This window comes from Monodon monoceros, unplaced genomic scaffold, assembly GCF_005190385.1.
Source record: "Monodon monoceros isolate NGI ecotype Baffin Bay Population unplaced genomic scaffold, NGI_Narwhal_1 Super_Scaffold_1, whole genome shotgun sequence".
Lineage (NCBI taxonomy): Eukaryota > Metazoa > Chordata > Mammalia > Artiodactyla > Monodontidae > Monodon > Monodon monoceros.
In genome coordinates, this window is record NW_021703765.1 from 52,534,461 (window position 1) to 52,560,101 (window position 25,641).

General features: G+C 49.3%; 1 protein-coding gene across 1 annotated transcript in view; it reads left to right on the top strand.

Moving 5' to 3' along the window:
• Nucleotides 1-1,130: 1,130 nt before the first annotated feature.
• Nucleotides 1,131-25,641, top strand: part of EMILIN2 (elastin microfibril interfacer 2) — a 50,729-nt gene continuing 26,218 nt past the window's right edge. Inside the window, exons 1-3 of the mRNA XM_029233112.1 lie at nt 1,131-1,264; nt 1,801-1,923; nt 24,752-24,927. Of these exons, the coding sequence (XP_029088945.1) occupies nt 1,131-1,264; nt 1,801-1,923; nt 24,752-24,927 (433 nt within the window). The remainder of the gene's footprint in view (nt 1,265-1,800; nt 1,924-24,751; nt 24,928-25,641) is intronic.

Consider the following 25,641-nt stretch of genomic DNA (forward strand, 5'->3'; position numbering starts at 1 on the left):
ATGTAACATTCTTCTGCAGAGTTGCTTCATCCCCAAAAGAAATTGGTAGAGATTAGTGTAACTCAAAAATAGGCAGAAATAAAATGGAATATTATACAGCCATTAAGTAGCATTTTTAAAGGAAAATTTAAGATCTATGGTAAATTATAATTATGGCTCATTATATAATCATATTAAATAACAGGATTGAAAACTGCCCCCCAAAAATAGGCAGAAAATATGCAAGCAAGTGAAACGACAAATGTCTAGCAGTGTCTGAAATGTCTAGAAGCAAAGGCGATTGTTGTGGGGTAAATGTCTTTAATATTTATAGAAAAAGAAAGTTCAGAATAGGACATCAGAAGCAGAGGCTGCGAGAGATGATCTGTATACTAGAGCCGGATGCTGTGCTTCAGAATCTGCTGGGAAGTTGTGGGGCTGTCGCTTCCAGTGTCCCCTGCTGCCCCGCACGTTGACTTAGAAACTATTTAATGGATGCGTAAGGGAAAGAAAGAAAAGGGGACCCGCGTTCATTTCCCCTAAACTCTCAAGTTCAAATGCGGAGGAATGGCCGCGTCTTGCCAGAGGAGGAAATCGGAATCCGATAAAGGACTGATAAAGATGTTCCTCCTTCGCCCTGGGAAGCCGGCACCCAGGCCCGACGTGTGGACCGCCAGACTCGCTGACGGCGGCCCTTCCCGAGGGGCCGGGCGCGCCTGCTGGAAGGTGGGAGGCGGAGTTGCCCCGCTCCTGGGATGAGACCAAAGGAATGAGTAATTGGAAATTCTGTAACAGAGACCCTTCTCCCAAACCCTACAGCCCTTTCAACCCCCACAACCCCCTGCCGAGAAGCAAGAGGACTGGAGACAGACGTGGTGGAGCGAGAGTCACGTTCCGGAGAGGGAAGTGAAATAAAGAGGGCGGCACCCGGGGGGACCTGTGCGTCACTGAGGGGGAGAAGCGCGGGAGCACGGGGCGGAAAAGAAGTGGGAGCGAGAAGCCGCAGGGGGCGGCCGCGGAGCGCGGGTGGGGGCGCCGCGCAGCGCCCGAGCCTCCTGCCTTCGGCCGCGCCCGGGCAGCCCGCAACCTCCCGGCGCTCGCCCGACCCGCGCTCCGGATCCGGCCGGCTGGTCGCGCCCGCCGCGCACAGAATGTGGCAGCGGACACGGCCCCGGCCCCGCGCGCCCTGTCTCTGGGCGCTGGCGCTGCTGGCCCTGGGCGGCGCAGGGCTGTGCCACGCCGACCCTCAGCCCAGGCACCCCGCGCGGCCCAGCGCCAGGAACAAGTAAGTGCGCGGCCTCTCCTTGCCCCAGGACGGCCCACAACCGTGGGCCCCCGCCTGGCCTTCCCCGACCGGCCGCCGGCCCCGAAGCTGCCCTGCCGAGGCGAGGAGCCGCAGCCGGGGTTCCCCCTCGGGCTGCCGGGGCGGCGCCTCTTCCGCGGTGGCCGCGCGCTCCGCGGCCGGCGCGGGGCGTCCTGGGCAACCTCGCCCTCGCCTCCAGCAGTGCTGCCTCCGGGGCCGTGGGGCGCAGGGAGTGTCCCGCAGAGCAGGGCAATCAGGAAACTCCCCCCGGGAATTACTGGGGCCCCTGGGGCCGTGGGGGCTCTTCCCGTCTGTCTTTTGTGGGATAAAGGTGCACTCTCTCCAAAGGCGCACCCGCGCACCGCCCGAATATCTGCTGGTCGTGCTCCCGCCTCCGCGAGGACGACGGGCTCCCCGACCCTCGCGCGGTCAGCCGCCGGGTCGGCTCGTCCCGTCTCCCCCAGCCTCATTGTTCTCCCGGTTTATACCGTGCCCTTCTCCCTCTCTCTCCACCCCAGGAACTGGTGCGCCTACATCGTGAACAAGAACGTGAGCTGCTCGGTGCTGGAAGGAAGTGAGAGTTTTATTCAGGCTCAGTACAACTGTGCCTGGAACCAGATGCCCTGTCCGTCCGCGCTCGTGTAAGTCCCGGGAGCCGAGGGGCGGGCGGGGCTCGCCGGGGCCGCGGGGGTGGGGTCAGAGCGCTGGGCTCCAGCCGCTCAGTAAATCTCTTCCAGCGGGTGAAAACTCAGCAGCTGAAAAGTTTGAGCGCTGAGCAGGGTACCAGGCTCGCTGGGGTATTTAAGGAGCGTGTTTTGCCTGGAGTCAGCGTTGAGGATGCACCGGCCTGGCCATCGCCGGGCATAGGAGGGGACGAACAAAGCCACCGACCTCCACTTCTCTCTCTCTTTTTCTTTCAATTTTATTACTAACGTAAAGCAGCTGGACCTAATTAGATCCATATTGTGTGTTCTGGGGCACAGAGAAGATTCCAAAATGTATACTGCTGAAAACTTACATGTAGGATTAGCCGAGAGGTTTGCTCTAGCCAGTGTTCTAGAACAGGCGAGTTTTGTCCAAATGTCCCCATAAAACTGACCTCTTGGGCTTCCCTGGTGGCGCAGTGGTTGGGAGTCCGCCTGCCGATGCAGGGGACACGGGTTCGTGCCCCGGTGCGGGAAGATCCCACATGCCGCGGAGTGGCTGTGCTCCGCAGCGGGAGAGGCCACAATAGTGAGAGGCCCACATACCGCAAAAAAATTAAAAAAAAAAACTGACCTCTTCAGTTGTAGGTGTTGTAGATTTCTAAAGTCCCCAGGAACAACTTGCTTGAAAGTGTGCGATTGTTGTTTTTTCAAGTTAGATTTGGGGGATTCAGCTAAGTGGTTGTCAGGAGAGAATGGTCCTTAAAGACCAAGGGAAGAATTAATCTTCTTCCTTATAAAGGTTTCACTGTCTTAAAAAAAAAAAAAAAAAAAGAGGAAGTGAAGCAACAGAGTACAGATTTTGTTACATACATCACGTTCATTCAGTTGTCATCTGGCAAGTCTTTGTGTTTTTGTGTAAGCCAGATATCAGAGGATGAGCTGATGTGAATCAGTGGCTGTTGGGGAATGCATGTGATGGTTGAAATTAATTGTTTTCCCCTAAGAATAAACTGATTGTCTCAGAGCACAGTTGTCTTTACAGCAAAGAATAGCCAGCAGGCGGATCTGTCTTTGGCAAAGCAGAGGGACAGACTGCAACTTGTGCTGCAGGAAACCTTATGTCAGAAGGCAGTAGATGAGCCTTCAAGCCTATGAGGTGGTAGTGGTCCCTGGATCATTGCACATGGGCTGGGGTGAGAACTGAAACGGGGAAGGGATAATTCCTGTTAAGCAAAAACAAACAACCCCCTTCCCAACAAAACAAGCAGAAACTTAGAAGAGATCCCCCGCCTGCTGTAGGCAGAGCATGAGGTCAGAATTGAATTGCTCTCTGTCACACTGAGTTGTGTAACCTGTCGGAGGGCGCAGTGCTGTCACACTGCCTGTGTCTCTGGTTGGAAGGGGCATTGAACACGGAATTTCCCAGGTGTTACTGAAGAGCCCAGGAGCCTGAGTAACTCCTCTCAATTCACAGGTGTTGTCAGGTTTTCATTATTTGATCCTTAGAACCTGAGACCTGTGGAAGTGAAGGTTCTTGGGAAACTCAGCCTGGAGTTACTGAGGGATCCTTTCCGGGTGTGGGACGTGCAGGCATGGAGGCTGGCAAGATGCTTGAGTGAGGAGTGAAGTTTAGCCGCTGGTGACCGTCGAGTGTCTGGGAGAAGCAGGTAGGAGCCCGTGAGGACTTCACAGAGTCGGAGCAGAGCTGAATTGTTAGGGGCGGTGGAGGGAACGGAGGAAGAGAAGCCAGGAGAGGAGAGAGAGCAAAGCCAAGACTTCAGAGGAGGGAGCTCCATCTTAGAGACCCCGGGAGGAGAAGCCCGGAAGGCCGAGGGGTCCAGAAAGGCCAGGGCTTTTAGGCAGCAGGAAGATTTGCTTATGTAGAAGGAGGCAACTTCACGTCAGCGGGGGGTATAGGCCTTGTAACTTGGGTGAGATTCAGGGTGTGGGTCGTGAGGAAACCCCTTTACCAGGAATCAAATGTGTTGCAAAGGTTTTGGTGGAAAAAGGAAGTTGAGCAGGTGAAGAATTAGAAAACTCGGCATGTTTTAGGACAAAAGTGAAAAAGCCAAAGGGAGAGACTGAATATGCTCTGAGACTGAGGGGAAATCGTCAGGGAAACGAGGGGTTTGATGGGGAAGTCCTGCAACAAGAGGAGAACTTCCGAGCTCGGTGAGGCGTTGGGCGCTCAGCCACCATGGGCTGTGGGGACCTAGCACGGGTGTGCTTCCAGAAGGCTTAGACGATGCTTCGTTTGCATATATGGAGAGACTTAGATTCCAGACTGTGAATTTGGGTGTCGTCATGTGAAACTGGGAGCAGAGAGGGTTTCTGTGTGATTTGTGGACATTTTGAGTAATCACTTTCCTGAAGCCGTAAAGAACCTTCTGTGTGTCAGGCACTGTGTTAAGGCTGTTCATTCCATATGTTAGTTTAATTCTTGCAACATCCCTTCAAGATGAATACCACTGTCCCCATTTTACCAATGAATAAACAAGGCAAGAAGTTCCCTGACTTTCCTGTGGTCACCTGACAGGTAAGTGGCTGAGCTGCCTCCAGACCTGGCCTTTGTGGACCAGCCTCTGTCCCTTTAACAATAGAGAGAGACAGACAGACACAGAGAGAGAGAGAGTGTGTATGTGTGTGTATTTGAGTGTGTGCCTTCTGTCGCTAGCACACTGCTCAACTACTAGGAACATTTCCAGCTTCTTTCACGGAAGGCAATTCCCATATCAAAGTGAGTGAGCATCGTTGGTCTGTGTGCAAGCATGTGCACGTGTGTTCACGCCCATGTGCTTTACTCCCTTTCCCGGGGGTCATTTGTGAGGATACAGTGGACCACATCATTTTTCACACTGTCCACCATGCTGTGCAGTTTCTTATGTTATGAAAACACTGGCCGATTTGCTTTCTTTGTTTGGGTTGTTAGGCTGGTTGTTTAAAGGATACTACTAGGGAGGCGGGAGTGGTGGAGCTTGAGACATTGGGGAAGCCACACCTGTGCCCCCCGGCTGAGCCACCACCTTGAAACTTGTCACGGGGGGATGGAGGTAAAAGTATGCTTCCAGAAAAACCATTCAAAGCTCGTGTCCTGGGCTTCCCTGGTGGCGCAGTGGTTGAGAGTCCGCCTGCCGATGCAGGGGACACGGATTCGTGCCCCGGTCCGGGAGGATCCCGCGTGCCGCGGAGCAGCTGGGCCCGTGAGCCATGGCCGCTGAGCCTGCGCGTCCGGAGCCTGTGCTCCACAACGGGAGAGGCCGCAGAGGTGAGAGGCAAGCTCGTGTCCTGATGCTTGTGAGGTAGTGATACCATTCTTGTGTGCAGAGAATTCTTAATTCTTATGAAGACTTTTCTGTCACTAGGAATTTAAAATGAGGGCTCTCTCTGTGGGTCTGTGTCTCTTGCGCAGTAGATGTGAGGAGCGGTCTGGATCCCCAAAGCACACGATTGTGTCGACAGACACCGCTTTGTCTTCCCTCAGCTAATTCCTAAGGGTGGCTGATCGGACCTGAAGAGGAGATGAGGGGAATTATCTGGTGATAATTATCCGCTGAGGAGGAAGGGCAGCTGCTGTAGACTCTAAAGTAGCATAAAGTTGGGTCATGATTTACCATTTACTCCTAATTCTTAAGATGGATCTAAGGACTTTTTCTCCCTCTGAGATCATTGTTTCACTTTACACTTCCACGTTAAGGAAGGCATAAATCTTTTAAAATTTCATTGCATTGAAGAGTTTTTCTGATTCATTGTAAAAAAAAAAAAAAAAAAAACCTCTGGCAGCTCCGCCCGTTTGGTAGACTGTCACTGTCACACTGCCCCACACACACCCACCACGTAGCACTTGGGATGGTCCCTGGGGATCCACATCCGAGTCTGGGGTCTCCGCAGCGGCACCTGAGCATGGAGAGGGTCTGTCTTGGTCATGGGCTGGTTTTAGGGACACCTTTTGGGAGACATGGGGATGTGGGCGACTTAGAATTCTTCCTGTGGGGTGGGAATTGGGCAGGTTGATGTTCTTGGGAGGATTGATACAGTGTCCAGGGCTGACTTGGTGAGAATCTTTCCCCAGAGCACATCCTTGTAACGTGATGAGCCCCTTTATGTTCCTTATCTTCCGTCTTTACAGCAACCCCGGGGCATTATCCCAATTTTACAGGAGGGCATGTAGTCAGGAAGTAGCAGAGCCTGGACCCAAAACCAGGTCTGTTATTTCTAAGCCTTAGGCTCTTCCCACCCCACACCCCTGCACCCCTTGCTGTCTAAACCCACACCCTCTGAGGAGCGGCCCGAGGGGGTGTGTGTGTGTGCGCGACCATGTGTGATGCTGTGGCACTGACAGCCCTGGTGTGATGGGAGGGGGAGGGGAGGGCCTGAGCTCCCTTAGAGCCCCCCTCCACGTGGGCTGGCCATGCTTGGGTGCACCGCTGGTGGAAAACAGCACTGTCTTTCTTCTCCTTCCTGGACCCTCCCACTCAGCTTGGTCCAGCTGACTGCTGTTAGTATTTGAGGCGTTCGGGGGCGTCCAGTGTGCAGGGCGTCTCGCTGGTAAGAACACGGAGGACCCCAGATGTAAGGCAGGGTTATTCCCCTGTATTCACTTCCCTCTGATACTGCAAACTCACTGGGGTTTATCAGCATCCACCCAGCCCGGCCCCAACCCCCTTTCTTGGGTGTGTGGAGTCTTGGTGAAATTTTTCCTAATAGCTCTTAAAAAAAAAAATCTCATCAGTCAGGCAGGGGAGCTGGGTGAGGCCCACTCGAGGAGCCTTTGCTGCTGTGATAACACAGAGGGAGAATTTGTGAATTTGCAGCAGGTGTGAGTTCTGAGTGCCGAGTTTCCAAAACTCCTCTAACCCTTAGATTCTAGGGGGAGCAGATGGTCATTCATTTGGAAGAAACGTTTTCTATTAGGGAGCAATCTCAGCCAGGAAAAGCTTAAAAAGAGAAAAACACTTGAGATTGCGGCGGGGGGGGGGAAATGAGGACTTACATCTTCTAGAGCCAATTCTACGTGTTTTATGTCTCTAGAAAGAGAATTCCTTTTGATTCAAAATGTGCCTTTTGTGTGTATAGCTTTGAGAGTGTCTCTTCCTTCTGTTTTTTAGCCAACGTCTTGTGATTCGTTGGCCGTGACGAGCGCTTGCTCCTTGGTACCGAGGGACCCCAAATCAAGCCCTGGGGAAGGAGTACCTGCACAGAGGTGCCTAGAGCTGCTTAGGGCCCTGCTGCCTCCCCCTCTTCGGGTCCCTGTCCTTACCAGCCTTTTCTGCCTCCCTGGGCTTCTCAGGCCTTCCTTTCAAGTGGCTTTGCTCTTTTGCTTTTTTTCCTCTTTTCCTCCTCCTGGGGTCCCAGTAGATAAGATGCTGTGTTTGTAGAGCCCTTTGGTGTTTCCAGAACATTTTCACGTTCATTATTTTATTTTATTCTCATCACAAGCTCAGCCAGGAGATTAGGTAGGGCAGAGATTGAGGTCTTGGAAAAAGAACTTTATGCTTATGGGCTATACTTTCTAGCTTTCTTATCTTGGAGAAGAATGAATAGGATTCACATAGAGGTTATGGCCTTAAGGAAAAGAGTTTGTTTTTGTGAAACCTCATGTTATTCCCATTAACCGGTCTTCCTCCAACGATCCGTGATTCCACCACTTTGGCACTTGGTCATTGAATTAAAGTTCTGAGACAGCGAGAAAAGGGCAGATGGCGGGGGAAGGTCAGGGGGCAGGTGTCCCCTGAGGTAGTCCCTCGAGGCTGGCTGGTGTGGCCAATGTGTTCTGGAAGAGGAGATAGAAAATGCGGCTTCTGGCCCGACCTCTACCACCGCTGAGCTGTGTGACTTCAGGCTAGTAACTCAGCCTCTCGAAGGCGCGTTTTCCTCATCTCTACATTATGGGGGAGGTGACCGAGCTGTCACCAGCCATGTCTAACGAACACCCCGTGTTCTCACTGTTTGGATTTGTTGCTTCTCGGGTGGTCTCCTCTTCGAAGACTTTGACTTTCCCGCCAAGTTAGAGAACGGCTGAGGTGCTTAAGAATGAAATAAATACATTCAGTGACCTAAGATAATAATTAAGAAAATGAAATGATTGAAATCGACTTTTCAATGTGAAGTTAAACCCAGAGGTTGTTTTGGAAGCAGAGCCACTCGTAGAGTGTCTTTGGGGAAAGCACGTAAGCGGTTACAGTCGATTTAAATAAGTGCTCTGGTTGCCGTGGGAACCTTGGTTCCTGGTTCTGCAGGTGTTTGGGTGTCCATGGCGGGGCCGTAGAGCCAGGTCAGCTGGGTGTTCAGGGATGCCTTCGCTGAGCCCCAGGCCATCTTGCATCCAGCCAAGAACACGCTGTTTTAATTCTTTTGCTCTTGGAAAAACCCCTCTTCCTTGTGCTGGGAACATTAAGATGTTACTCATGTTTACTGAGTGTGAATAATGAGGCAGGTACTGTGTATGACAGTTACCCAGGGTTTTACATACTTTCTTTTAAAACCGAAAACTGACAGACTGCCAGTGTTCAGATTACTTCCAGACTGTCACCCAAATGTTCTGATTTATGGTTGGTTACATGACTGTTTCACTACTCAGAATTAACTGCTTCTCTGCTTGATGAGGCACTTTTCTGGACTTAAAAATAACAATGACCCACTTGATAAAACGACATGAGCGTGGCTTTGCCTGACGAACGATTTTCCTGCGAGGATCAAGAGAGGAACAGAGTAGTTTTCAGTATGACAGCAGTTCCCACTGGAGAAAAAATAATGAAATGATGAAAACGAAGCTCACCAATAAGTTTTCTTCTTTCCTTCTTGTTTTAAAGTGGTGATGGGTGCTGAAAAAAAGTAGGGAGGTTTCAAACGAACCAAATTCCTGGTTTGAAAATGCTGTGGAAGCAAACTTTTCTGGGTGTGTCAGGACCCAGCTGCTGCTTTTTTTTGTTTTTTCCACCTAAAAAAATATTAGAAGATTAAGGAATACGCCTAAAAATCATTCTTTGCAGCATCAGCCTTTCAGGACAGTGTATTTTGCTGAGCATTTGGTTCAAAGAAATTTGAGACAGGTAGTTTAGATGAGGTCTTCTCAAGCTGATCTTCTGACGAAAGGGAATTTGCCGTGAGACTTCTCAGCTTTTCCCGTCGTTCTCCCATCTTTCTCCACATTTGTGATGGTTAGGGTCACTCGAATGTGTGGGCTTTACTAGATTATCTTTTCTGAGATTTGCTCATGGTCCGTTACGAGGTACTAGAGATTTCCCTCTTGCTGAAAGCTGCTTCCCTGCATCTGCCCAGCCCGGATGCTGTTAAAGGATCGTGAGAGAAGTGCCTAGATTTTTTTTTTTTTCTAAACCATGGTGGTGAAAATGCCACTTGTGTTCTGCTAACTGAAGCTTTTCCGTGTATCTTGAAAGCGGAGCCCGAAAGCTGTGGTGGTGATTGCAGCAGAGCTCAGGGCGAGGACGAGTTTCACAATCCAGCCCCTCACTAGAGATCTTTTCACCAATAAAGTGATTCTCTGGCTCTTGTTGGTTTCAACCCCAAGAGCTCTCACATGCTGGGGGGATGACGGCCTTGCGCAGGGAGGCATCGCGAGCCTTTCTGGATATTTTGAACATTACAGAATCTCTAAGCCGGCCGTGGCCCTGATGGTGCTCAGGCCTGGTTTATACATCAGGTGGCCCACCTTGGAGATGCCCCAGCTGCTGTCTGCTCGGGCAGCAGCTTTCCAGGACCACAGTGCAGCGTCAGGGCCCTGGCTCCGTCATGATAAACGATGTGCCTGTTCTCATCCCAACATGTTGCATCATCTTCTGGCCACTCTCAAGGTATTTGGGAGCCGTTCTGTTGCATCACTGCAGAAAAGAACTAGCAAGATGTAACCCAGACTCCCTGCTCACTGACGGTGCAGGAGGGAGGGAAGGCAGAAATACCATTCATGGCTTGTTTCCTGAACCAATTTGCATGGCGCCCTCTAAGCCCTCCTTAGCAGAATCGACAGTGGGAAATAACCATCCTGGTGAGGAGCCACTCTTTGTCATATGTCTAAAATATTCATCTACATCTTTGACGTTTTGTGTTATTTTACACAAAATGGCAATTTGAAGGTGGCTATAAAAAGGAAAATTCTGTTTTATTTTCCTTAATCACTGGCCCATACCTTCAGAAGTACAAAAATAAATATTAGGCCTGAGTTCCCAGTAGATAAAACAATTGGTTGTGTGTCTGAACAGTAATCTGATACCTTAAAAAAAAACAAAAACAACAAAACTTTAGTTAAATCCTCATTTTGAAACTCTGAAAAAGACTTAATAATGCTGGTTTGGGTTTTCTCTTCACTGAGATATATAATCAGATAGTCAAGACTATCTAGCACTTTGCTTTTGCAATTCTGATGAGATTTTTTTCTTTTTAAATTTATTTTATTTTTGGCTGCGTTGGGTCTTTGTTGCTGTGCACACAGGCTTTTCTCTGGTTGCAGCGAGCAGGGGCTACTCTTCGTTGCGCTGTGCAGGCTTCACATTGCGGTGGCTTCTCTTGTTGGGAGCACAAGCTCTAGGCACGCGGGCTTCAGTAGTTATGGCACATGGGCTCAGTTGTTGTGGCTCAGTAGCTGTGGCACATGGGCTTACTTGCTCCGCAGCGTGTGGGATCTTCCCTGACCAGGGCTCGAACCTGTGTCTCCTGCATTGGCAGGTGGATTCGTAACCACTGTGCCACCAGGGAAGTCCCTGATGAGATTTTAAAGTACCTGAATGCATAAAAATATATATATAAGGTGTATGTTATATATAAAATATATGTTTATATATAAAATACATATATTATATACAAAATGTACATATATATATAAAACAGCTTTATGGAGGTATAATTTACATGAACTGTACATATTTAAAGTTGTATAATTTAACATGTGTCTGTACCTGTGAAACCAACATCACACCAGGATATGGAGCATCTCCATCACCCCCAAGAATGTCCTCACACCCCTTTGTAATCCTTTCCTCCAGCTGCCCACACACATTCCCTCCTCAGGTAACTGATGATCTGTTTTCCATCACCGCAGGTGAGTTTGCATTTTCTAGAGATTGATGTCGAGTCATACAGTCTGTGGTGTCACGTTAGGTTTTTTCATTCAGCATGGTTATGTTAAGGTACATCCATGTTGTACTATGGAACGATAGCTGATTACTTATTATTGCTCAGTAGGATTCCTTTGTATGTGTCCACCACCATTTGTATACAGTTGTTTTATAGCTGAGGACTCCTGGTGAAATACAGTGTGGAAACTCATTTATACTGATAGTAAGGTTACTGCTCTGATTTTTCTGAAGACCCATTGAGATGGTAAATACATAACAGATGTAGAATGCTGGATAAAACATAATGGAGTAAGAAAAACACGTTGCACATTTTCGCCCCGGGAAATGTTGGATTGAGGCTGCGTAATTAGCATACATCATTTCGAATTGGCACAAAGCTGAGTAGGGTTAAAGTAGGCTTATTATTTGAAGAGTCTTTGTTCCTTGGTTTCATTAAACAAATATTTTTGGGCACGGCCTCTGTCTGGCCCAGGACTAGGCCCCATGGGGACACAGCAAGGAACCCGACCTCTCTCTTGCCCTCCAGAAGTTCATGTCCAGTAGGTGAAATGAGACATAAACAGAAATAATTACAAAGTAAAAGGTAGGCAAGAGAATTGCAATGAGAGAAGCACAAACAGCTGAGGATGTTCAGAGGTGGAGGAAACTATTTCCAGCCAGGAGGAATCTGAGAACTTGTTTGTAGGTGGTGACATCCTAGCAGGGCTTTGAAGGCAGGTTCCAGTTGAAAATATATGCATATGGGAGAGGATACCAGCAGAGGCCAAGAGAGGATGTTAGCCAGGGCCTGGAGGAGGGGGTGAAGGGAGGAGTAAGTCTTGGTGTCCGCAGGGCTGGTCCCTCTGAGGGCTGTGCAGGGGCCTCTGTTCCCGGCCTCTCCCCTTGGCTTGTAGATGGTCACCGTCTCCCTGTATGTCTCTGTCCACATTCCCCTTATTTATGAGGGCTAGGGCCCACCCAGATGCTCTCATGGTAACTTGCTTACCCCTCTAAAACCCTACCTCCAAATAAGGCCACATTCCCAGGTACTGGGATTCGGACTCCAACATTCTGGGGGCGACAGAGAATTCAAGCCATAACCCAGGGTTGGGAGTTCGGGCTTTATCGTTTAGGCGAAGGGGAGTCATGGAAGGTTTTAGACCAGGGACGCCAGCAGAGCTTCCGAGTGTTAATCTGGCAATTTGAGAGGGGAGAGGATGGATGGGTCTGGGGGACGGCAGGAGGGGCCCTGTCGGGAGCCTGGCTGGGGTCCCCGGTGGGCGGTGCTGAGGCAGATGTAGCGGAAGAAGTGGGTCTGCCCGTGGAGGGATGAGCAGTGACCGAGTTGGAACGGCCAGGTGACCACTTCGCTGTGCTTCACGCACAGTAGCACTGCTGAGATTTAGGGTCTCTGAGCATCTGTGAGTCCGTTGTCAACAGTGTGGGTAAAAAGGGCCATACCTTGTGAAAGAAGGTGAATTCGTTCATGAACTGTTGTTTGGAGGTTATGGCAGTATTGCCTTTATCCACAGAACGATCAGGACCTCATTATTCACCACCTTTGTTGATCAGGAATCAACTCTAATCCTGCATGTGGGCAATTGGGTCTATTCTTATAGAAGCAGCCCATAGTTTTAGTCTTATTGCAAATTTTTGCCTTATGGTAAAAATAATTATATATGTCCTGTCTGATGTAACTGGTCTTTGGCTGAGTTGGCACTAGAACAGTGACTGTTATGGATAATAGGAGTATATGGGCTCCAGCTAAGTATGATTCTTCCATAGTAGATACTGGTGGCCCAAGGAAAGCCATAGTGTGGTCCTGGTGGGCACCCAAAGGTTGTTTACTGAATGAATGGATGAAAGAGAAAGCATGTGGATTTTTTTTATTAAGACTATATTTTTTTGGAGTAGTTTAAGGTTTACAGCAAACCAAGGGGAAGGTAAGAGATTTCTCATAAACCCCTGTCCCCACACATGCACAGCTTCCCACACTATTGACATCCCCACCAGTGCAGTGCATTTCTTACAGTTGATGAACCTACACTGACACATCATCACCCAGAGCCCATAGTTTGCATTAGCGTTCATTCTTGGGAGAGAAAGGTTTTAGCTTCTTTTTCCTCCCGTTGTTAAGACTCATATGTGCTGAGTTTGGTTTTCAGGTTTCAGGCCCGGAGACCATAAGTTTGAACAACTGTCCGTGGCTGTGTGTTTTGTTTTGTTTTGTTTTGTTTTTTGTGGTACGCGGGCCTCTCACTGTTGTGGCCTCTCCCGTTGCGGAGCACAGGCTCTGGACGCACAGGCTCAGCGGCCATGGCTCACGGGCCCAGCCGCTCCGTGGCATGTGGGATCTTCCCGGACCGGGGCACGAACCCGTGTCCCCTGCATCGGCAGGTGGACTCTCAACCACTGCGCCACCAGGGAAGCCCCGTAGCTGTTTTTAAAATGGAAATTGTGACATACGTATAGTCTTTGAAATGATTGTTCATGATGAATGAAAATACAGTGGCTTGCAGCTAAAATGAGGATTTGTGATATGATAGACTCCAGTTAAATCAAGCAAAGTAATGATGTACATTGTCGTTTAGATTCCTAAACTGGTCATCTCATTGTGACCTTGGAAAGCTTTTTTAAGGTGTAAGTGTACATTGACTCTCTGGGTGAAGTATGATGCAGCTTTGATTTTGGGAGGGTTCATGTTACACAGCTCTAAGAAATGGCTTGGTGTAATTGGGAGGATACAGTGACAAAAGATACAAGTGCATTTTGAAAAACAGAACTACCATACGACCCAGCAATCCCACTACTGGGCATATACCCTGAGAAAACCATAATTCAAAAAGAGTCATGTACCAAAATGTTCACTGCAGCTCTATTTACAATAGCCAGGACATGGAAGCAACATAAGTGTCCATAGACAGCTGAATGGATAAAGAAGATGTGGCACATATATACAATGGAATATTACTCAGCCATGAAAAGAAACGAAATTGAGTTATTTGTAGTGAGGTGGATGGACCTAGAGTCTGTCATACAGAGTGAAGTAAGTCAGAAAGCGTAAAACAGATACCGCATGCTAACACATATATATGGAATCTAAAAAAAAAAAATATGGTTCTGAAGAACCTAGGGGCAGGACAGGAATAAAGACGCAGATGTAGAGAATGGACTTGAGGACATGGGGAGGGGGAAGGGTAAGCTGGGATGAAGTGAGAGAGTGGCATGGACATACATACACTACCAAACGTAAAATAGATAGCTAGTGGGAAGCAGTCGCATAGCACAGGGAGATCAGCTCGGTGCTCTGTGACCACCTAGAGGGGTGGGAAAGGGAGGGTGGGAGGGAGACGCAAGAGGGAGGAGATATGGTGATATATGTATATGTATAGCTGATTCACTTTGTTATACAGCAGAAACTAACACACCATTGTAAAGCAATTATACTCCACTAAAGATGTTTAAAAAAAAAAGTGCATTTTGAGAAAGTTAAATATTGAAAATGTAGGGAATTATTTTAAAGATTATTTTTGAGACTTCTTTGAAAATACCATGTTTGCTTGTATATTTTATTTGCAAAGACTCATTGAAGTAAATTGTAGTGAAGATTTTGGGTAATGGGACAGCTTAGGCCCCAGCTTATGAGGAGGATGAGAGCTACTATGCAAACCACAGATCTTAGTGGTTTTATTTAAATAAACAAAACAAGATAATGCAATCTATGTAATTTTTCTTAAAAAAAATGATTTTAGGGCTTCCCTCGTGGCTCAGTGGTTGAGGGTCCACCTGCCGATGCAGGGGACACGGGTTCGTGCCCCGGTCCGGGAAGATCCCACATGCCGCAGAGCGGCTGGGCCCGCGAGCCATGGCCACTGAGCCTGCGCGTCCGGAGCCTGTGCTCCGCAACGGGAGAGGCCACAACAGTGAGAGGCCCACGTACCGCAAAAAAAAAAAAAAAGATTTTAAGGAGATTGAAAGCAAGCCACTTCTCCTCTTCACCTCCAAGTCTGTATATTTGTCTCACTCCCCCTCAATTTACAAGAACTGTGATGCCTGGAAGCTTCCCTCTAGGTTGGAACATTTCCCACACTCTATTGTCCTGCAGCCCCTGAGTACCTGGGTTCCGGGGGGTTTTCTCGGAACCACATGGGTCTGGCCGAGGTATGGAACACCACACCCTCAGGTTCTTAAGAAAAATCCAGTTCTACAAGCCGGTATGAGCACGAGGGCTCAGTGAATGCTGTAGCAACACAAATGGCTTAACGGACATGGCAGGTGTTACCAACCTTAAAAATCCGTTGGCCACCCCAAGTCTCCTTGGAGAAAAGTTCCTCCTCGCTTCTTTCTCCTCCACAGCCTCCATCACCCCTTTCTATTTAAAAGCAAAGAAGCAAAATGCTTCTTTTTATCTTGCCCCTCCCCCTCTCCTTGTCTACACCTTCAGGCCTGGAGGTGGGCTGGGTTGTGGTAGCATCTTCCAAAGAAAAACCATGCTCCCTCTAAGCAGAGGGCAGGCAAATGTAAATGTCTCTACTTTGTTAAGTGTGGATTTAAAAGACATAAAGTAATACGGGGTTCGCCTGGACAATGTGAGAAATATGAAACTAGGATATAACATTTTGGTCCTTTTTTCCCCCAGTGTGATATAAATTAGAAAAGAAATATAAGTGTTCCTGTGTTTTCAATTCCCAGATTTCTTTTTTTTTTTTTAATGAGAATGAATTGGCCCAAAGGAAGATCCCACAGAGAAACTCCTACTGTCTTAGGATTTTCTAAGCTTCTAAGTGACTGCCACCAAGTTCCAGGTGAGGCCTGTTTAAGAGCTTACCACCATCCGTGGTCACCATCCAAAGGTCCAAAATTGATTACAGATGGGGTATCATAGCCAGTTCCCTTTCTGTTTGGAAAAGCAGTACAGTCGTCCCTTGGGCTCCATAGGGGATTGGTTCCAGGACCTCCCACGGATACCAAAATCCACAGATGCTCAAGTCCCTTATATAAAATGGCATAATATTTGCATATAACTTATGCACATCCTCCTGTATACTTTAAATCACCTCTGGATAACTTATAATACCCAATACAATGTAAATGCTATATAAATACATAGTGGCTGGGTGCATGACAAATTCGTTTTGCTTTTTGGAACTTTCCAGGATTTTTTTTTTTTTTTTTGCGTGAATATTTTCGGTCTGCTGTGGGTTGAACCTGCAGATGCGGAACCGCCGATCCAGAGGGTTGCTTGTACTGAGAATGCCGGGTGGGCAGCTGCAAGCTGAAGGGTGGCTGGCAGATATGGAAGTTGAGAGAGAAGAGAAAGCACAGAGTGACTGGTGCCTGAGGGGGGAGGAATGTTGCAAACCGAGGCAGGGGACACACAGGAAAAGGGCTTTCGAAATTATTGTGAGTTCTGTAGGAGAATTTGAGGAAATCATTTTTCCTCTTAAAGAGGAAATGATCAAAAGAGTTACTCAGTGGCTCTGAGAAGAAACATTTGGATTCCCGAACCACAGAAAGTCACCCTTGGGGTGAGCATCACGCCAAAGGCTGAGGCCGCAGCTGTTTTCCGGGCCACACCGTGGGAACATGGGGAATGAGCGCATCCGGGCGCGATTGGGGCGGAGGGTGCTCTGTGATCCTGACTCCGGGGATGAGGAGATGGGATGTGAGTTCGAGAAATGGAATCCTGTACAATGGAGTTGGGGAAAGCAGCCTGCAGCGGCGATGGCCCTTCCCCAAAAGAATTGTTAGGGGAACGTGGGCCTTCGTTAGTGTTGGATTATTCTGCCGCCAGAAAGCCGGGGTGGTGCTCGGGCCCTGGAGGCCTCCGCGCTCGCTCGCCCTTCCCCCACTGCAGACTTGAGCTCTGTCATGTGTTTCCCCAAGTGAGGAAGTTAAAACTAAGAATGCGGACTCCATGGCACACACGCGTAAACTGTATTTCATGCTGCTGGGCGCACCCCGCGCTTGGAGATGATGTCATTTTTAGCAATGCAAGTTTGCTCCGAAGGAAGGTACAGGCCGCTCTTATGGTAAATCTGAAAATGACACTTCACTGTCTGTTGCAGCCGAGTTGGGACAGCCTCTCAGTTGAGCCGCTGGGCTTTCCTTCAATCACCTTTCTTTCAGGACTGTAGAATTTCTTCTGTCCTCAGGGTTAAGGAGGGTGATCCGTCGTGGGGAAAACTTATTCTACTCATTATGCTGTATGATCAGAGAAAATGGCTGAGAAGTAAAGAGGATTTTAGGGTTTGGAATCTAACTTGCCACTCTAAGTACGGAAGGAAATTAATTCAAGAAGAAATGGAAAAAGAAACAGCTTACAATTGTGGTTTCTCCAGCAAGAATCTCCTTTGTACTGGGAAACAGACAATCTGCTATACATACACTTTCATTTTGAGCACATTGCCTTGGTCTAGGGTCTGTGATTTAAGAAATGTACAAAGCAGGGACTTCCCTGGTGGTCCAGTGATTAAGAATCCACTGCATTGGCAGGCATGGGTTCGATCCCTGGTCCGGGAAGATCCCACATGCCACGGGGCAATTAAGCCCATGCTCCACAACTACTGAGCCTGTGCTCTAGAGCCCACAAGCCACAACTACTGAGCCTGTGTGCCACAACTGTTGAGCCCACGTGCTGCAACTACTGAAGCCTGCGCACCTAGAGCCTGTGCTCCACAATGAAGAGTAGCCCCCACTCACCGCAACTAGAGAAAGCCCGCACGCAGCAACGAAGACCCAGCACAGCCAAAAGAAAAAAATAAAGAAGAAATGTACAAAGCTGTATTGTAATCTGATTTTAATTAGGGTGCATCAATATGACTTCGAGATTCATTAGATGCATTTTGTATTTCAGAAATATATTTGCCCAAGCCTTCTGACTTTTAAAACTTAAATGGTTTGTCCTAAGGAGTCAGGCAAAATATTGAGCATTTCTTTCCTTCCACATTATTAATTTCTCCAGGCAGGGATCTAATTAAAAATGTGCAATGTACCAGAAAAAGATAAGATGAGAACTGTGATTTGTGTGTGTGATGTGCTTTAACCTGGAAGAAGGCTATCTGGTTTCTTCACTCTCTCGTGGGGGGAGACTTTTTCAGAACGTGGACAGTTAGCCTTGGGGACCAGGGTCACCTCCTCAGATTGTCTTGCACATGGTTTCAATTGGCCAGTTTCTTTTTTACAGGTTTATTTATCTATTTTTGGCTGCATTGGGTCTTCGTTGCTGCACGCGGGCTTTCTCTAGTTGCAGTGAGCAGGGGCTACTCTTTGTTGCAGTGTGCGGGCTTCTCATTGCAGTGGCTTCTCTTGTTGTGGAGCACAGGCTCTAGGCGCACGGGCTTCAGTAGTTGCAGTGCGCGGGCTCAGTAGTTGTGGCACGCAGGCTCAGTAGTTGTGTCGCATGGGCTCAGTAGTTGTGGCTCGCAGGCTCTAGAGCACAGGCTCAGTAGTTGTGGCTCATGGGCTTAGTTGCTCCGTGGTACATGTGATCTTCCCGGACCAGGACTTGAACCTGTGTTCCCTGCATTGGCAGGTGGATTCTTAACCACTGCGCCACCAGGGAAGCCCCTCAAATGGCCAATTTTTTGATCGTCAGTAGACACAGTGGATTCAGATGGAAGTGTCTCTTCTGCTAGTGCAGAACCACTTTTCCTTCATGTAGTTCTGAAATCTCTTCTGTTTCAAACTTTATAGCCACTGCTGTATTTACTTTTGGCAAAGTGTTACTTTAATAAAAAGTTCACTTACTTATTCATTGATTGGTAGAATGATAACAAAAGAGAAAGCAAATCCATTTGTCACAAGCGGTTCCTAGAAAAATCTGTCCACTGTCTTAGCAATTTCTAAATTAGAACACTGAGACCAAACTTTGTAAAAGTGAATTTCTGTGTAAAAAAGGAAATTTGTTAAAATAAATTTATTCATTTATTTGGCTGTGTTGGGTCTTCGTTGCTGCACGCAGGCTTTCTCTAGTTGCGAGCGGGGGCTACTCTTCATTGTGGTGCGCGGGCTACTCATTGCAGTGGCTTCTCTTGTTGTGGAGCATGGGCACTAGGCACGCGGGCTTCAGTAGTTGTGGCACGTGGGCTCAGTAGTTGTGGCTCACGGGCCTAGTTGCTCCGCGGCATGTGGGATCTTCCTGGACCAGGGCTCAAACCCCTGTCCCCTGCATTGGCAGGCGGGTTCTTAAGCACTGAGCCACCAGGGAAGTCCCCTTAAAAAGGAAATCTTGATACATGCTATAATATGGATGAGCCTGAGATGAAGGGGATCAGGACAGACCACCTCAAAACATGCCACTTTTCCATATTGATTATTTTGAGCTGAAGGCCATTGAGAAACCTCAGAGACAAGACCTTTCTGCCCTTTCCATTTATTCCCAAAAGCAGGGTGTGAGTTTCCTACCTCTCCTATACCGGGATGAGGGGAGTGACCCTAATCGCCAGAGACAGAGAGCCAGCACAGAGAGGAGCCTGTGTAAACAAACCTTACTAAAATAGCCGTTATCACCCATTAGTGTCCTACCCACATTCCCACAACTTATTGCCCCTAGAAGCCCAAACTCCCTTTCCTTTGTCTGATTCCTTCTCCACATTTTATCATCCTTTGTTAAAATGGTTCATAAGCCTCTGAGTCTAACTGCTACTTTGAGTTTGCACTTCTTTCCTGAAGCCCCCATGCACATAAAAATATTCATATCAATAACATTTGTATGTCTTTTTCTCCTGTTAATCTGTCTTTTGTCGGTTTAATTCACAGACTCCAGGAACAAATCTAAGAGGGTACAGGCAAAGTCTTTTCCTCGCCTACAAGGAAAGGACATTATGCTAAGTGACACAAGCCAGTCACAAAAGGACAAATACTGTATGATTCTACCTATATGAGGTCCCTAGAGTAGTCAGATTCCTAGAGACAGGAAGTAGAATGCTGGTTCCCAGGGGTTGGGGTGGGGAATGGGGAGTTAGTGTTTAATATGGGTGCGGAGTTTCAGTTTGGGGTGATGAAAAAGTTCTGGAGATGGGTGGTGGTGATGTTTGCACGACACTGTGAATGTACTTAGTGCTACTGAACTGTGCTGATAAAAATGGTTAAGATGGCACATTTTATGTAATGTGTATTTACATACTTACATTACTGTACCACAGTTTTTAAAAAATGGAATTGCTGTGGCTGGAGTGAACCGCCCTATGGAAAACCTGGAGCAGTAGCTGAATGCCAGACACCCACGTCTGCCCTGGGTGCACATTCGGAAACTCTGGGAGATGATTTCTCACCTTTTCGTGTGGATTTTCCTTGTCCCTGGGGAGGTGGTTATTTCCCCAGGCCTGGGTGCTCCCTACCAGGGAGGGGAAGTGCCTCTTTTCCATCCTCTGTCCCATTCTGATTGATACTGGGTGGAGCTACACACACACACGGAATGAAGCAACAAGAGTTGACTCCAGGTTTTGGGGGGCAAGCCAGTGACTGGAAGAGGGAGAGGAGTTTACTATAAAGTCCATTCTTGGGAGAAATCCCAGTCAAATGAGTGCCCCCAGGGTCCTCTGGGTTTTCAGTTTGTGCAGAGTGTTAAAATAAAATACAGGTAAACACTAAATGCAGGGAAAAGATCCTTACTCTGTGGAACCACTGTCTAGATGGTCCTGTGCCAGTGATGTGTGGTTATTTCAGAGCAATGTTCTACTTGCAGTGCTGGGGAGATGGGAGGAGAAATCAGATGAACAGATAGACGTGAGCCCGTTGCTGTTCCCTTGACAATCTTGCGACGCTCTCGCCCAGTCCTGTCCGACAGAACTTTCTGTGATGTTGGGAGATATTCACTCTGTTTATTTAATACCATAGTCACTGTGGCTGTAAAGCTCATGAAATGTGGATAGTGTGACTGAGAAAGTAGATGTTCAGTTTTATTTAATTTTAATCAGTTTACATTTAAACACCCGCCCCCCCGGTTAATGGCTGTCTTGGAAAGCCCAGCGCTGGCTCACCTTCTGGTGTTTGATTCTTGTCCTGTTCACATGACTGTGGATCCTGGAGCTCGACTGGGTTCTGGGAGGACTGAACCTCCTGGGTTCAGCTGGGTTAGACCTGAGGGTCGCTCTGGGGTTGTTATTATGGACACTGGACTTCCCCAAACCTTGTCAAAAGTAGTCCTAGTGTCATTAATCAATTGTTTGATCAATCAATTACTGATTAACGATTAATACTCAGTTATTTATTAAGCACAATAGGACAGACACTGTGTTGAAAAGTGGGGGTCTTGTAGAGAACAGAGCCAACAGGCGTTCTTGCCCTCAAGGGCCCCGCGGTTGGCGGGGAGGATGAACTCTGGATGAGCAAATACAAGTGTGAATGGAAGCAGGTGAGGCGAGGTCTCACCTCCCACCAGTGGGAAGGAGTCTTGGTGGGGGTGACGTCAAATGGATGCACACTTTGTCCCATTCTGTTTTAACAGGGACACTTCGTCATGTGGTCCCTGAGCTCTGATTCAACTCTTGCAGTCCTTTTCTTCCAACTTCCTTCTCATTAGCATCTCCTGGGCCCATCTGGTGCCTTGACATCGTGACTGAACTTGTAAAAATGGTGACCCCTTGTCTCACCCCCCAAAAGGGCTTGAGAGGAGAGGAGGGGAGGGGAGAGTTGGGGAGAGTGGACAGGGCTGTGGGGCAGCTCACTGCCCACCTCCAGGGGTGCCTGAGGCAGCTGATCGGGGCTCCCCCTGGAAGGGATGCTGTTACAGACCTGACCCGAGGCTGGGATGGGGACCAAGGCTGTAGCCCAGTCAGCCCCTGGGCTCCAGCCCCGCCGGGCAGTGACTCTGTCCCTTTGGCTGCGGGCCCTTCCTTGGCCGCCCCCAGCTGGGTGCAGTTTGCTGATTTAGTAAATGTCCACAGAGCATCTTCCAAACACCCACTTCCCAGGGGCCCTGGGGTGACGCTTGGGCTGCTGCCTGGTTGTTGGGCCCCTGGGTGCCTGGGTCTGGGGCGCTTCTCAACTCTGGCTGCGCTTGGCGATTACGTGGGGAGTTTTTGAAAGGTACAGACACCTGGGTCCCCCCGCCTCAGACCAATGAAATTAGAATTTTGAGGGTAAAGGCCTAGGCATTTTTTTTAAGGCCCTCTGGCCAGGATACTGTCCCGCGGATCCAGGGCATGGGGGCAGGCCTGGGAGTCCTGCCTGGTGCTCCCCCATCCTCTGGGGGGCCCCTTGGCTGCCCCAGTGGAAGCAGCAGCCCGGTTTCTGCCAGGATATCCCAGTAGGGCTGTGGGGCTGGACAGACCCACCTCCCCCCATCACGCCCCCCTGAAATGAGTCCTGGGGACCTGCCGGTGCCTCAGGGATCGTGTTCTCGGGCACAGAGATGTGGCTGTGAGCTCAGGTGGCCCCCAGTGGCTTCCAGCTGTCACTGCTTTCACACGCGGGGCTGGAGACTTGGCTGGAGATGCAGTCAACCTGAAGTCCACTGAAACCGGAAACCTAGAGCAACAGGGGTGGGGGGTGGGGGTGGGGGGGGGGCGGAGAGGAAGGAGGGTGCTCCAGGGAGCTTTCCTAAGTTATGCGCTAGCTCCGAAATCATCACTGCCTTAAGCGAAAAGAATGAAGTGTGTTGGAAAAGCAAGAACTTCCTTGCGCTCGGCTGGGCGGTGAGGGGCTAAGTCCCCCGGGTGGGGTGGGGGGTCGTCCCTCGGCATCGAAGCTGCTGGGTTTGGGCCCCTCGGCCCGGCTCAGCCACGGCCAGAAGGGTTTAATGAGGGCCGTCATCTCCCGGCACACGGAGAAAACCCCAGAGCAGACACATTTTCACATTCAATCCTAAATGCTCAGAGGAACCAATTTTTTCTGAGATTACACGTTTTTCCAGCATTATGCTGTGCTTGAGCCTGCAAAACAATGAAGTGGAATTTTTCTTTCTTTTCCTGTAGTTTCTGGGACCACACAGAGGATGCTTTTGGTAGGTGGGGTGCTAGGGGGCTGAGGGCTAGTGTGGACCTGGACCGAATTAAGTGCTCAGGCTGCCTTCTTACCCAGCTTGTGGGCCCTTTTGGAACACGTCTGGGTGGGCGCAGTTGCTTCAAATTGAAGGCAGTTGCCAGTGAGATTGGCTGCTTCTGTGCGCTGGGAGGGCCCTGCGGGGTCCAGGCGAGCACATGGCTTCAAAGTCTGGTCCTGGCCCTTCCTGACCATTGGAACCGGGAGAAGTCACTTAACCTCTACGAGCCTCTGTTTTCTCATTTGTGAAAAAGGAATGATGTATATAGTGGGGCCTTGATGGGGGACGTGGCGGGAACGAGAGAATGAAGAACCGGGAAGGCAGGTCTTGCACCTGCTTTGCCCCTGACCCCTTGAGCAGCCCTTCTTTTCTGTTTTACTTATTGGGCTTTCTCATCAGCTTTCCTTAAAAAGCCTCCCACCCAAGCGTCTCAAAATCCTCACACTCAGGCTGCACAGCAGCCCAATTAAATCAGAGCCTCTGAGGGTGGGACCCAGGCACGGGTAGTTTTTCACAGGTCCCTGGTAATTCTAACACACGGCCAAGGTTGAGAACCACTGCCCTACAAGACCAGGTGAGATGGGTCAGTGAAGTGTTGGGACACTCCCGCTGGGGCAGTGCTGTCGGCAGGCCCTCCCGGAATTCCAAAGGGTCGCCTTGCCTGTCCTGGCATGTGAGGTGGTTCCTGGCATGTGAGGTTTGGGGTGTCAAGGTTTGGACCCTCAGGGAGGATGCCAGAAGTCCATTACATTTAGCCATTTGTAATTTTCTCAGGAATGTAGCTTTGAACTCTACCTGCCACAAGGCCGGGGACTGATGGAGTCACTAGGCTGGCACGAGGCCCCCGGATGCCCCCCTGAGCAGCACACAGCAACCCTGAGGACGTGATGCAAAGCCCATTTCTTTCTGGGAATCGGTTCCAAAAGGGGGCTAGCTGCTCGTGCTGGGGTGTTGGAAATGAAGAGAAAGTGACGAGGTTCAAGAGAGCTGTCGTTCCCAGTCAGAAAGAGAAGCCGGGGTGACCCAGGAGCCGGCTTGCCTCTGTGCTGTGAGCAGGGAGGGCCGCTGGGGGGTGAGCTCCTGGTTGGTCGCTCTGAGCGCTGTCTGTTCTGGGCTGAGGTCCAGCCCTGGGTCTAAAGGACTTTCCAGCTTGTTGCCAGGGTCTCTATGTGATGTACAGGTGCACCGTAAACGGGATTTTTGAATGGTTCCAATTCTGCTTCCTTATTTCTGTCATTAGCCGCGTGGACCGGGGCATCTTTTTAAAAAGATCTGAACACGAATAGCGTGAGATGCGTCTCCAGGGGCTCGCTGCTCCCTTTGTTGGTGTTGGGAGAGAGGGTGCCGAGATGAATACACAGGGGGCCATGGGAGGCGAGGGCACCCGGGGTGTTTCTCTAAAACACAAACCAAATGGCCCTGACTTACCTTGGAAAAACCTCCACAAAGCAGCGAATTGTATAAGTTTGTCGGTGAAATAAAAGCCCAGTTTGTGAACAATGTCCACATCCAATGAGATTCATGAGCCAAGTTTTTCTGAGTTGTCTGTTTCTCCAGCCTTTAGTGGGAGGGGACCTGGGGCCAGGTGGATGCAGGAGCTGGAGGAAGGAGGGGGGCAGGGCTGGACTAGAGGAGACCAGTGTTCCCCGCTGGGTCAGCCTGGAGAGAGCAGTGACCTGGAGCGTCTTCATTCGGGCTCAGCCAGGGGGGCCGGGGGTGTTTGCCACAGCAGCCAGTAAAGAGAGATGCCACCTTTTTTCTTCGGCAGTTATCGTGTGAATGTCAGACCCAGATACGTCACCAGGTACAAGACGGTGACACAGTTGGAATGGAGGTGCTGCCCTGGCTTCCGGGGAGGAGACTGCCAAGAAGGTCCCCGAGACCCCATGAAGACTCCCCACCCCACACCCGCTCGGCCGAGAAACAGTGTGAAGAAAGCCACAGGTAACTTCTGACTTGTGCTCTGCTTTGCAGGCCGCCACTGCTCCTTCAAACTACAGGATTTATGAGTTACAGTGTGGAGCTTTCCAAGTTCTTCCCAAAACACACATATATGCCTGCAGTAGACACATGGCACACAAATTTATTTGCAGAAGCAGTAGCGATCGGAAGACAGACTTTTAAAAAGTAAATTGCGGGCTTCCCTGGTGGCGCAGTGGTTGAGAGTCCGCCTGCCGATGCAGGGGAAACGGGTTCGTGCCCCGGTCCGGGAAGATCCCACATGCCGCGGAGCAGCTGGGCCCGTGAGCCATGGCCGCTGAGCCTGCGCGTCCGGAGCCTGTGCTCTGCAACGGGAAAGGCCACAACAGTGAGAGGCCCGCATACTGCAAAAAAAAAAAAAAAAAAAGTAAATTGCTTTGTTAGGGCCAACTGGCTGTGAAAGCCAAGGCCTTAGAGTGGGAGATGCTGCTAGTCTCAGCCTTGTGTGGCCTGAGGCACAGACAGAAGAAAGTCAAATGTAACGAGGTAATGATGCTTGGGTTGTTTTTACTTTACTTTTCATGTACAAGCTCCCATAAACCTGAATTTGAAGAAACTAAAATTGTTTCTTTTTCAAAAAGAAAAAAAGGTAAATAGAATCATTCTTATTCTGTTTGGGGTGAGATATTTGCAAAGCTAAGCCCCAAGTTAGAAGTGTCCAATGAGGCTGTTCTTAAA